At 38.5% G+C, this 13,178-nt stretch overlaps 1 protein-coding gene across 1 annotated transcript; it reads right to left on the reverse strand.

Annotated features, from left to right (window-relative positions):
• Positions 1–2,045: 2,045 nt before the first annotated feature.
• Positions 2,046–12,315, reverse strand: LOC149822884 (aconitate hydratase, cytoplasmic-like). Its single transcript, XM_089980142.1, has 20 exons — positions 11,729–12,315; positions 11,495–11,599; positions 10,947–11,107; positions 10,742–10,834; positions 10,362–10,547; positions 10,071–10,232; positions 8,030–8,174; positions 7,792–7,934; positions 7,636–7,692; positions 7,477–7,556; positions 7,311–7,386; positions 5,751–5,936; positions 5,520–5,587; positions 5,299–5,417; positions 5,079–5,200; positions 4,580–4,678; positions 4,030–4,509; positions 3,211–3,309; positions 2,876–3,118; positions 2,046–2,532 (listed from the first exon to the last, which is right to left on the reverse strand). Exons 1-20 carry the CDS (start codon positions 12,042–12,044, stop codon positions 2,458–2,460), a joined length of 3,015 nt encoding a protein of 1,004 aa, XP_089836268.1. The 5' UTR covers positions 12,045–12,315; the 3' UTR covers positions 2,046–2,457.
• Between the last annotated feature and the right edge of the window lie 863 nt (positions 12,316–13,178).

A 13,178-nucleotide genomic window follows, 5' to 3' on the forward strand; every position in this document is an offset into this window, starting at 1 on the left:
AAAATGATCATATATGCAATGTTGAGCTATCCCATACTCCTTCAAAACGAAAGCATTTGATCAAGGCGGTTAGGGTTTTCACCTTTGTCTAGTAAAACACATTAATGGCTTCAACCACAAAATGAATCGTTCTTTGTACTGCAGCAAACAAATCCGATTATGGTGCTCAGATTTTAATAGGTTATGAAGAGGCCATTATTGCATCAAGATCTATGGTAGATTACTGACTGTCCAGAGGCATGCATTTCGTTTATTTCTTCCAGTTCATTTTTAGCAACCTTCCATTTCAATAAAGAATAGTGTTTTTTTTTTTAAGGCAAGCTGGGGTTAGGCAGACCCCTACAAGTTATACAACTACACCATTGGGTTTTGAACCTGCAATGTGCCAACACAAGGTGACGTGCACTAGCTTCTCCTACCAAACAAGCAGAGCCCCCCCCCCGTTGGTAAAGAATAGTGTTTTTCTACAATAAAAACGAGTTACCCATGAGTTTTTGTCTTTCAAAAAATCTGGCCGCAGGTGACTTGTTTTGGGCAGATTGTGCCCTCCTACCACAGATAGACCTGTTCCACAAATGTCTCACCTCTCCAAGGGACTTACTGATTGATTCAACTAGGGGAACAGGGCTCCACCTAACACAACAATATCTAGTGCAGGAGAAAGTGCAGACCAAAGTTAGCAGGAGAAAACTCGGGCATAGAATGCATAGAATTGAGTTTTAAAACCCAACAAGCCTGTATCCATTTTCAAGGATGTGAATCAGCATAACATAACCTGTTGGATCACATGGGTGCACATACCTCAAATCTCTGTCTATGTATTGAATCTGGCGTAAAAGCCATGCCAAGAATGGAGGTAAACAAACACTGAATGCCAAAGTCTACCTCAAGTGAGGGTCTAAGGTTCATAGGGAGGGGGGGAGGAGAGGGTGGATCAGGCTGCAGATACATGCATCTCAAATACTTGGATCTCTTTTCACATCCAAAGTTTTTGAGATCCAAGCATTCCAACGCAGGCATAATTTCCAACTTGGCATGTAATGGTCATGTTATTGACGCAAGCATGTCATATCATGAAAGCGTGTATCTATTAAAGAAATTAGATAAAAAAGTTTTTTTTATTAATACAGCTTTCAAACAACTAATAGTATTTAAGAAAGACTCGCTTGTTGTCTTGTTCTCTGAGGCGGATTGAAAAAACCTGTAAATTTCAAACCCCTCTAGGTTTTTTCCCCGATAGGTTAGCTTTACAATTATCTCAAAAGAAACAAGTGCAGTTATACTTTTCCCATCCATTGAATTTACGAAAGGTAGGAAGCCACTAAGCTTTTCTCACCATATCAACCTTTTCCCACTTCATGAAAATGAAACAAATGGGCCCTAAGGTTCTCTTTGGGAGCTAAGAGTGGGGGGAGTTTATGGATTCCAACAAGTGAAAGCTATAAATCATTGGAATTGGCAGATACCACCCTTAGGAGGTGGTAGTTTTTTTTTCCTTTTCTGGATAGGCCTAGGAGGTGACCATTGAGATCAAAGGAGCGGCTAAGTGTCATAGCCAATCACATGACAGCATTGTATGGGGCCACAACTACACAGGCACTTAGCCGCTCTCTGGATCCCTGCTGAGGAGGTGTTTACCAAGTGTAGTTTTCAATGCAATTACAGAGACGGTCTTATCTCCTACCTCATTTCCATAAACCACCTTCTCAACATCGTTCTCCCAAACAACCACCACCATGGTAGTTTGACCAAATTTAAACTCAAATTCTCAACTCCCATCTCAGCTACCATGTCCCAAACAAAGCCTACAGAACCAGGGAAGCAAAAAAAATGTGTCAAAATCCTGAAAATGGCAAAATATATCCCAGAAATGGAGGAATCCAGGTACGTCTCAGAAAACCTAGGGGAAAATGGTAAATAGGAAATTCCCAAACAATGTGCCTACTGAATTCCACCAATCAATGGACCGACAAACATAGTAAATGTAAATAAAGTCAGTTGGCGAACAGAAAAGGGATTAATAAAACAAGAGCCAATGTAACGTATAACCATCAAAAGAACTCATATCGGCCTTGAATTGATTTACCAAGTTTCTCCTCAGTGCAAATACAATGGCATCATATTCATTCCGCTAGAAAACTATGGATAAATCAAACCAGACTTATCATTTGGCAAAATTTCAAGTACACAGTTTATTATTCACCTCTGCTACAAAAGACAGCAGGTTCTCAAGGACAGAAAACTAACAACTCACCTATACAGCGTGCATGCAAATGCACGCACTCATATGCTTCAATCCTTTTCCTTGTGCAGGACTGGGCTGGTAAATCTTATTCAAACTTCTTACAAGGAACTTCAGTAGGTGATATCCCCCAGCCGAAAGTTCAAGTTCAAACGGAAGAAATAGCTCTCTCACATCTAAAATCCAGAAGCTGGCAGATCAATGACTTCGGCCTTTCATTGCTGTGCATTGATCAGATTGCGGATGACGAATGGAAGAATACCTCCATGGTTGAAGTAAGCCAACTCCACCTACAATGAAACTCAAACATCAAATAACTAGTAGACTTCTTCAGATACAGGAAACTAGACAAAAACTGCATATGCAATTACGTTAGGTGTGTCAGAGCATAACTTCTGGGAATTTTACTAAGATAACAAATCTGAATGGACAAGGCCTAAAGAAACCAAGTGTTATATCCGTCCATTGAGATAATTATATTAAAACAATTAGAACAGAAAATAATCAGTTTCTGCAAATCATACTTGGGTAATTTTCAGAGAACAGAATACCGTTCTTTATTTAGCCAACTTTCTAGAAATGGAATAATGTCATAAAAGCAAAGTATTACTACAAGCAGAAAAGATGGGTTACCTCTGTGTCAAAGCGGGCTGTGCAAGTGAATGATTTCCCATTGTCAGTGACCACAGTAATGTCCTGACCAGGCCTTATCTCACTGATATTGTTTGGAAGATTGATAGTGTAACGCTCATGACCTGTCAAACCAAGTGTCTCTGCATCCTCACCCGGCTTAAAGCAAAGTGGAATTATACCCATTCCTACCAAGTTACTCCTGTGAATCCTTTCAAAGCTCTTGGCAATCACTGCTTTTACACCCTGGTTTGGCAAAGGCAAAAACAAGGTTAGAGCATTCATGCACTGAAAACCAAGCAAATTCCTTATGAGAAATGGGGAAATAATAGACAAACCAGCAACATTGGTCCCTTGGCAGCCCAATCTCGAGAGCTACCACTGCCATATTCGGCTCCAGCCAGGACAATGGTGTCATGCCCATCAGCCTTGTATCTCTGAAAGAAGATTTCACAACTTCAGTACAAGCAACTTGGAAGTGGATGCTTTGTTATGTATAGCAAACTGACCAAGAAGTTTGTTCGACAAACATTCCAATTAAAAGAAAAAAGGCAAATTTAAGAAAGCTGCTTAACTTACCAGGTATTTACAAAGAGAGACCCAACTTTTATTATTACATTTAACGGCCGTTTTTTTTTTCATCTTTGTATCAAATGGTTCGTTGTAAAATTACTAAGTAATCATTTTAACAAAAAAAAACTAACATAAGATGAGAATTTTAACAACAAAAATTTAAAAAGTTGATTCTAACCATTAGTGGCTATTTGAAATGCATCAAGAAAAAAGTAGGCTGTTAGATGTGATTAGCAAAATGTTGAGCTGCTTTCCTGTAAATAGCTTCATTGGGATGCTTTCTGTAACTTCTTCAAAAGAAAAAAAATGCTGATATAAAATAAAACGTCATTAAACAGAATTACACACAACTAGCAGGAAACAAGGCACCAAATGAAAACATATGAAAAGCACAAAATACTCGTCAATGTTCAATAGAAGAATGCCGGCACAATACTTTAAAAATAATGACCTTGTGAAAATAGCGATGGTTCAGAAGTATACCAAGGAAACCAGAATCAAAATAAATAAACAAGAAAAAACGAACAAGCATTGCACCAAGAGGTTGATGATGAAAGAAAACAAACTAACCACAAAGGACTCACCATGGCAGCATCAAATACATAAAGTTTCTCCCCTGTAGGGATATGGACTGTCTTGGGCCCAACTTCTCCCTTCAAAAGCTTGTTGACAAGGCGGATATTGGCAAAAGTTCCCCTAGCCATCACCTCATCATTACCTCGACGGCTACCATACGAGTTGAAATCTTTCCTGTCAACACCACGCTCAAGTAGATACTTAGCAGTGGGGCTGTCTTTATGGATGCTACCAGCAGGTGAAATGTGATCGGTAGTTATGCTGTCACCAAAATTTAGTAAGCAGTATGCGTCCTTCACACTATGAGGGCCAGGTGGTGCCATGGTCATGCCTTTGAAATAAGGCGGCTCATGGACGTATGTTGAACTAGGATCCCACGAGTAGAGTTTGCTTGTAGGAACAGACAGTTCATTCCACATAGGGTTCCCCTTTGTGATTGACTCATATGTACTCTTGAACATGTCTGGCAACACACATGATTGCACAACCTAAACAGAAAACAGTGTCAAACATGACCCAAAAAGAAGTCCAAAGTCCAATGAGTGTTGCACTCCCTACCTCCGCAACTTCTTCATTGGAAGGCCAGATATCCTTGAAGAAGACAAGCTTTCCATCTTTCCCAGTGCCAATCGGTTCTGTTTCAAAATCAATGTCAACCTGCAAAGAATTTTTATTGTCAAATGAAGATCTTAAAAAAAATCAGGAAGAAGCGAAAATGCCCAAGAAGAATATCTTATGAAAAATATCAGGCTTGTGACAGAATTGGGATGGATTGACAATCATTCAGACCCAAAATCAGCCAGAACACAAGTAGAAACAATGCTGTTAACCCACCAGTAACAGGAAAAGCAAAATAAGAAAAAAATTATGCAACATAATGAACATATAAGCATGTAGAAAAATGTTTGTACTCATATTTCCCTAGATGTATTCAATTTTGCTTTATTATTTACATATTTCGACATCTCTAAAACTCTGAAAGTTCATTATAAGCACTTAAGTAGTCAAAACATGAATAAGCAGGAAACAGAGATTACAAAGGAACTGGTTCACTTACTGTGCCAGCAAGAGCATATGCAACAACAAGAGGAGGGGAAGCAAGGTAGTTGGCTCGAGTCAAAGGATGAACTCGTCCCTCAAAATTTCTATTTCCAGAAAGTACTGCAGCAGCAACAATGTCTGGCAAAGGAAACTACCCATGAGGAAAATGTGTGGACACACAACTAGTTAAGTGTTTGATGAAACAACTTTGAAGCCATAGTACAAGAAATTGTTACCATTATCTGTGATAGCTGCTGCAACTGACTCATCCAGGTCCCCAGAATTACCAATACATGTTGTGCAGCCATACCCAACAATATGGAAGCCCTGCTGGTTCAGGTACTTTTGCAGGTCACTACACAAGTCCATTTCAGAGACAAAATCAATGTCAGAACATTATATTAAAACTTTGCTTTGTTTAGTATGTCTATGCAGTGTGCTGTTCTCTGCAAATTACCTCTTGAGTAAATATTTAGTTACAACTCCAGAACCCGGAGCAAGACTAGTCTTGACCCATGGTTTGACCTAATCATAAGAGAAAAGAGTTCCAAGATACTGTTATACAAGGTCCAAAGATGGAAACAAAACTTGATCCATAGACCTGCAGTTGTTCTATTAAATGATTGAATGATTGAAGGCTTTCAACTACAACAAAACTGAAAAGAACAAACAAGAGAATGTAACTAACCTCGAGGCCCAATTCACAAGCCTTCTTTGCAACGAGCGCAGCCCCTAACATAACACTTGGGTTAGAGGTGTTTGTGCAACTGGTGATAGCTGCTATAACAACACTTCCATGCTTAAGCTCCGCAGGCTGTCCATGGAATTGAAATTTTGCAACTTTGTCTTGCACCTCCTTTGGAATAGCAAATCCCTGTTGAAACAAACTTGAAGGTTCAGAACTTTAAGCCAATAACCATAAACTACATTTGAAAAAAATGCATTATTCATTCAGGTGTTGATTAAAAATGAATCCAACCAATCTCAGTGCACATGGATCTCTGCTGCAAAATCATGAGCAGCACTAGAACAGATTTATAACACTGCATTAATATGAGATCCCACATCAAAGGAAATTAAGCTGGACAGTCACTTCTCTCTCGTAATAAAAATAATAGAGCTCGAGATGGCTAGGTTTGGCATATTCCAAATCAAACTTAAGTTTGGTATTTCAAGACACAAGCTAGAGGTGGAGACAAGGTGGACGAATTTAATGATATGAACATTCTTTGCAGCAGTTTGGTGAAAAAACCCCACTATGATAATTCTAAATAACAGTAAAACAAAGAAAGCATAAAAGCTAAACAGTAAGCAAAATAATAATAATGAGACACTGGTAATAATCAGAAAAAAGGGAACACCAAGAATAACCACGTTACATGAAAAGTATTAGCTAAAGCCCCTACCAAGAAAAGTGAATAACATAGTTTTTTAAGCCTTGATATTGCGTCTTAGGAGATAAACAAACAAAATTGTCAACCAACTAATAAGTGCATTTATTCAAAAAATTCAAAGTTAATCTAAGCATTGATATAATGCCTTCTAAACTGTAATCCAACAGAATATCAAAGTTAAGAAACCATTGTCAAGAAACGAACCACAAGACATCATATCTGCAAACTCAAAGCCAAAGATATATAAATCATGTAAGAACACAAAAAGCAAGCACACAATTATTAAGACAAAGTATATAAAGGAAAAGCATACATTTGTTAACATTGGTTTTACAGCCTTGAGCAACTTATCTACTATTCAGTATTAGCCAACAGGATAAGCCACCAAAGGACAAGGTGTAAGCTAGATAATGGAAGTAATATTTGAAACTTCCATGAGATGACAAGAGCCTGCATTAGGAAGAGGTTTCTTTTTCTTATTTGTTACAATGAACTTCTGTCCATTACTTTAACTTCTGTCTGATGATAACTGAACTGAAGTTTTAAGTGGAATTTCAATGGCTTTCTGCATTCTATTTTTTAATGACAAACTAGTAAACAAATGAGAAAATATTACTCCTAGGATGCTATTGTATCTAAGAGATGTCTTGTTCTTCTGTTTGTATATTAGTGCACCTAAATCTTGGTATGGTTACATCAACAACGTTTAGTTTCCCCAGTTGGAAAGTTGGGTGTGACCCAAAGAGTAACAGAAATAATCAGCAAGGAATGTTCAAAGTACTCTTGAGCCTGATCCAAGCAGACAGGTTGAACATCAAATGAAGAACAATACAGGAAAGCTTGTAGCATCTTACCTTAAACCCAACCTTGTTATCCAAACAAGAATGCCAATCTGCTTTCATTTCTTTCAGTGGCACACGGTCATGTGGCCTGCCAAAGAATCAACCTTGGGGTCAATAAGAAAAGTAAAGGAAGAATGAATGAAAACCTTGAATTGAATGAAAAGGAACATAAGATTACCGCTTTGGCCCTGAAATACATGGCACAACATCTGCAAGGTCCAGCTCCAGATAAGATGAGTACACTCTTTCTTGTTGAGGCTGCATTTCAAACCACGAACTCAGTTCATCACACACCCTGTACAAGAACCTTGCAACAACGCTGTGAACTTAAACTCACCTCATTGTAGTCAACAAACATTTTGTTTGCTTTTAAGTATGCCTCTATCATTGCAACCTGCAGTGAAAGAATTAAAAACCAAATCCCACAATGCTCAGGAACCTGTCATCTGCAAATGAAATTCTTAAGAAACAAGATAAAGATTGAACAACTAACAGTTTCATCACTCCGTCCTGTCAATTTTAGGTATTGCAAAGTGACATGGTCTACAGGGAAGAAGCCCATGGTTGCACCATATTCAGGTGACATGTTAGCTATAGTGGCACGATCAGCCAATGACAGTTCCCCCATGCCCTCACCTACACAAGCAGACAATAATTAACTACATAAAATGTCAGGATTTCATAAAACCAACCAATTCTAGTTTTAATCTTGCACATCGAACTGTGATTACCATAGAACTCAACAAACTTCCCGACAACACCATGTTTCCGCAACATTTGTGTGACAGTTAACACCAAATCAGTAGCTGTTACACCATTCTGCAATTTCCCAGACAACTTAAACCCAACCACACCGGGCAAAACCATACTCATTGGCTGCAAAAGAAGTCAAAAGAGGAGAAAAAAAATGAATTAATCATATGATTTGGTTAAGCTAATACATCTACCCATGATCATCCATGTAAGCATTACCCTGGACAAGTTATATGAGCATTTCATCCAGTAAAATAGAAGAATGACATGAAATCAGGATCTCACAAATATCATGTTATCCTAAAAGACAATAGAAAACATCAGGACCTTAGGCTAGATGCATATTCAGAGTCAGGAACAACAAATTTGAGAGTTTTCAACTTATATACAAATGCAGCCTAGAAGGGTGAGGCAGTTGTATGACAATAACTACATAAGAACAGTGACCCAGGAGGTACAATAAAAAATACAGAGAATGGAAGAGATACACCATCATCAAGCATCAGAAACAAATTTCATTCAACACAATTAGTTTTAATAATGAAATGCAGATTTTTAGTATTAAAATATTCATTGGAATATTTTACATTCATCCATGTGAAATTCATAATATTTGGCATGCTAAACCCCTTTAATGTGAAACTCATGCTGGCAATAATGGCATTTCAGTTTACAAATTTGTTCAACTGTAGCAACAAATCAGGTTGAAAGTCATCATGTTGTGAATACTATGCAAAAATAAACATCATCAACCGATACTGATGGTCAGTTAGATCAACAAACCCACAAATGGCCATAATTGGGAGCTCAGATACAGCACATATGGCATAAAAAATGCACGTAATAATAGGTCATGCAAACTCGAATGAGTTTCCAATGCTAAATCTGTGTAAAGCCTCAATGAGTGGAATCATAAGGGCAAGCTGTTCCCGCGATAATGTGAGAGAACATAGAGAGGATTTATGGTCAAAGTGTCAACTGAATAACAAGAAAGACAAAACTGAAACCACAGCTTCAAATCAATGGTTATAAGAACTTGTTGGTCTTCAATGAAGGATCATTTTAACAATATTCGAGACAGAACCTCAAACAAAAAAAAAAACACCTATTCATTAAGTAGGAAGTTTTCACTGACACTTAGGTACTCCAGTGTTGTGGAGACCATTACTTATCAACTTGCCATGTAGAAGACAAAAACAATGTCATGTTTGCAACTCCTGTCACTTCACCGATCTATTTAAAGCAGTACCTTTGTTGCTTGTTTATCTCGACTTTTCTAGCATAAACCCCCAACATGATTTACCCATTCCAAAGAAGGGACACTGTAATGAAATGGTGGTCTTCCACAAAAGCACTTGAATTTCTCAAAAGAGTGTCTATCAAAGACACTTCAAACAAAACCCATAAAAGGGTATAAATGGAAGAACACAAAATAAAATAATAAATCTTTATTTATAACCAAAATGCTTAAGAAGCATTGATACTTACAATGGAAGGGTTCACCCCTATTTATAAGAGAACAATAGAATGGGGAGAGCTCACTTTGAGCTCTTCCAAAAAGAGTAGTAGCCATTGGACTAGAGTCCAATGGCTAGAACCTAGTCAAGTTCTAACTAAGAACTTGACTAGATTATATATCTAGTTCAAACTGAACTAGATATAAACAGGAAAAATAAAATAAAAAAGGTAATAAAAGAAAAAAAGTATAATAATATTATTATATATATATAATAATAATATTATATATATGTTACATTTACATTTTAACACGCTGGATTAAATCTTACAAAGAAAAAGACAAGAGTATGAACAGATGCTCTTTTCAGATCTATACTTCTTTCAATTATCATTCTAGCCAAACTAGAACCACATGTTTAATCACATAGATATAGAAAATATCAGGCATGAGAAAGGCAAACATCAAGCTTTGACAAGAATCAAGTTTTTGACATCACAAGTAAGCACTGAAATGCACATGCACATGTGTGCAGACATGCATGAACAATCACAGGTTAATACCTGCCCAAGCATCACAGCCTCCGCTTCAATTCCACCAACTCCCCAGCCAGCAACACCTAACCCATCAATCATGGTTGTGTGGGAATCAGTACCAACCACACTATCAGGATAGAGTATGCCACTGTTATTGAATACAACCCTGCCCAAATATTCCAAGTTGACCTAAAAGTTCAACACCACAAAATGAGTTAGGCAATCAATGCAACTCAGTATGACTTGAGAATTTCATCAGAAAATAAAGCACAATGCAACAATAGCACTATCCAACAAAGGTCATATAGACTATTTTACCTGATGAACAATACCAGAACCAGGAGGAACAACAAGCATGTTGCGGAAAGCATTTGATCCCCACTTGAGGAAACCAAATCTTTCCCTGTTACGACGGAATTCAAGCTCCATATTTGTTTGCACAGCATTTTCTGATCTGGCCAAATCAACCTGAACTGAGTGATCAATGACAAGGTCCACTGGCACCTGCATCCACAACATAAATCATAAAACGCTCCATCAGATCAACAACAATGGTTTTCTTTAACATGAAATCTGGAGTATCAATCGACTTGTAAATCAAATATTCCTTGATTGTTTGATATATTGCTGGATCAGTGCTTGTTAGCAGACACTATAGAGAAAAATATAAGTAAATTTCACCAGGGGTGAAGTCATACCAGCGGATTAATCTTGTCCGAATCACTTCCAAGCTTGTTCATAGCATCCCGCATACAAGCAAGGTCAACCACAGCCGGAACACCAGTAAAATCCTGAAAGGAAGGAAGGGAAAAAAACATTAGTAACACTCTAATCTCTTTGGCAAAGAGCACAATGATGAAAATAAATTTCCACCTACGCAGACGCATCATCTGCAATTCGTACCTGCAGCAGGACACGAGCAGGCTTAAATGGGATCTCAACCTGCTTCGGAGAAGTATTCTCCCAATCGATGATCTTCTCGACATCGGCTTTTTTCACCTGAAACTCATCGCAATTACGGATCGCCGACTCAAGGAGAATCCTGATCGAGAATGGAAGCCTATCTGCAAGCACAAATTGTTAAAAGAAAAGAATTGTGCTGTAAGACCATATTGAAAAACGTAAATAAAAACTCAAAACACCGAATCCTTCATGAAGTCTACAGAGCATGTAGCCGAAATAGAATGAAACGGTGACTCAATCATTTTATTAACAAATAACTGAATTGATAAACAGAAAAATATGGAAATTTAACCCCAAAGAAATGAAAGTTATATAAGAAAATAAAAATAAAGCAAAACCATGGAAATGATTCCAATATTGAGCGAGCCAAAACGAATCAAATACCAGCTAAATCAGTTACTCAATTGAGAAAATGCAAACGAGATTCGCCAACCCTCAAACATATTTCATACCCAACTTCCTTAAAACCAGAATAAAGTAAAACGCACCAATCCTCGGATCATTGAGAGCCGGCAAGCTGTAGAATTTCCCAAATTCTCCGCCTCCGGCCTTCGGCAGACTGGTCAGAATTCCCTTGAAAGCATTCTCGGAAGCTAAAAAATTTCCACAATGTAAAAAGGAGAACAGCAAGACGTCAACTTCTCGATCCTCAATTCCGACAAAACCAATTCAAACCTCCCCCAAAAAGAAAGAAAAAACATACAAAAGGCAATCCTCCTTACCCATGGTGGCGATCTTCCTCTCGAACCGCTCGATCACGGCCGCGGAGCTCCTGATCTGCGCGCGGAGGCTCACCGGCGACCTCCAATCGAGACTGTACCGAGAGAATCCCCGCACCCAATCCCTCCCGATCGGCGACGCCGCCCTGATCGAGCTGAAGAGGTAGTTCCGGGGTGCAGAGAGGCTCAGAAACCGCGACGACGAAGGCGACAACACCGACGAAGACGGAGAAGAAGGGCAAGCGAGGGCTCTGGTGAAACCGCCGAGGGAAGAAACCCTAGATGATCGAATGAGTGCAGCAGAGCCACTTACATACATGACGACACGCCCGCTCGCATCAAGAAAAGGGGAAAAAGAGAGAGACACAGAGAGTAGCCAAAACACAATAGACGAAAGCACAAACGGAGAATTCCAAGATCCTCGATTTGCTCAGTGATCTTTGTTAGAATACAAAATTAGTAAAAAAAAACGGGATTGCGATCCGAAACTAGGAAGATGGAAGATCGAGAACTTCAAAGAACAAGAAATCAATTACTTTTTTTTTTTTGGATCAGCGTGAGAGTGAGAGGAACTGAGGAAGGGAAGAAGTGTGGCGGCCAAAGGCCAAGGCAGATATTTAAAGCGGTCTTCTCAGTTGGGGTTTTGGGTTGGAGCCTTTCAGAAAATGATGGAGACCGGAATTGGTGTCTTTTTTTAATTGGAAATTATTGCCAAAATTGTGGGAGGTTTCTTTTAAAAAAAAGTCATTTTTTTACAAAAGAAATACTTTGAAAACAAGTCTCTCAAGGTATCTGCTGCCACGTACGTTCAATATACAGTTTTGAAACCTCTTTACAGATTTTGACAAGATTGCATTAAGGGGTCGCTTGCATTTTGTTTTTAGGGTTTGGTTTGGACCCAAGTAGAACCACTCAAATCAGATTTGAAATGATGGTACCGGGTTCAGACTCGGATCTAATAGGATCCACCATAAGAAAAACCATAACCATATTCTATAAGGATTACATGAAGTAAACCGGGACCAGGTAAAATAATATTTTTTATTATTTTTATATTAAAAATTTGTGAATCTTAATCCAAACGGTCGGGCCTAGGTTTGGTATAAAATTTCACAAACCATACTCAACTCTATGTATTAATCAGATCCTTTATGTTCGACCCAGATTCTAATCGAGTCTTCTTATTTATCACTAAACCCTAGCCCTATACGGTTTGGAACGGGTCTAGTCTGTGACATTCTTAAAAGAGGCTTCAAGGGTTTTTTTTTATGATTAATGAAAGAACTTCATGTTGAAGACACAGACAATCAGGGGAGGATGGTGTATGTTCTCCCCCGAAGACGGTCGTTAGCTACATCTCGTGTTCGGGGTCCCAATGAGCACCACGTATAAGAGCTTGTGGAGTTCATATCCTCGTGTGTGTCGACATCACTTAGCATCGAAATCTGGTGCG

The sequence above is a fragment of the Nuphar pumila genome, chromosome 11, assembly GCF_984573655.1.
Source record: "Nuphar pumila chromosome 11, dmNupPumi1.hap1.1, whole genome shotgun sequence".
Classification (NCBI taxonomy): domain Eukaryota; kingdom Viridiplantae; phylum Streptophyta; class Magnoliopsida; order Nymphaeales; family Nymphaeaceae; genus Nuphar; species Nuphar pumila.

What these genes read in the sequence shown, in the direction of transcription:
- LOC149822884 (XM_089980142.1), bottom strand. Translation starts at nt 12,044, where the DNA reads ATGTATGTAAGTGGCTCTGCTGCACTCATTCGATCATCTAGGGTTTCT. An exon ending in CGGACAAGATTAATCCGCTG is followed by an intron (nt 10,548 to 10,741) that starts GTATGACTTCAC and finishes TTGTGGATGCAG; the next exon opens with GTGCCAGTGGACCTTGTCAT. An exon ending in AGCAGCTATCACAGATAATG is followed by an intron (nt 5,201 to 5,298) that starts GTAACAATTTCT and finishes TTCCTTTGCCAG; the next exon opens with ACATTGTTGCTGCTGCAGTA.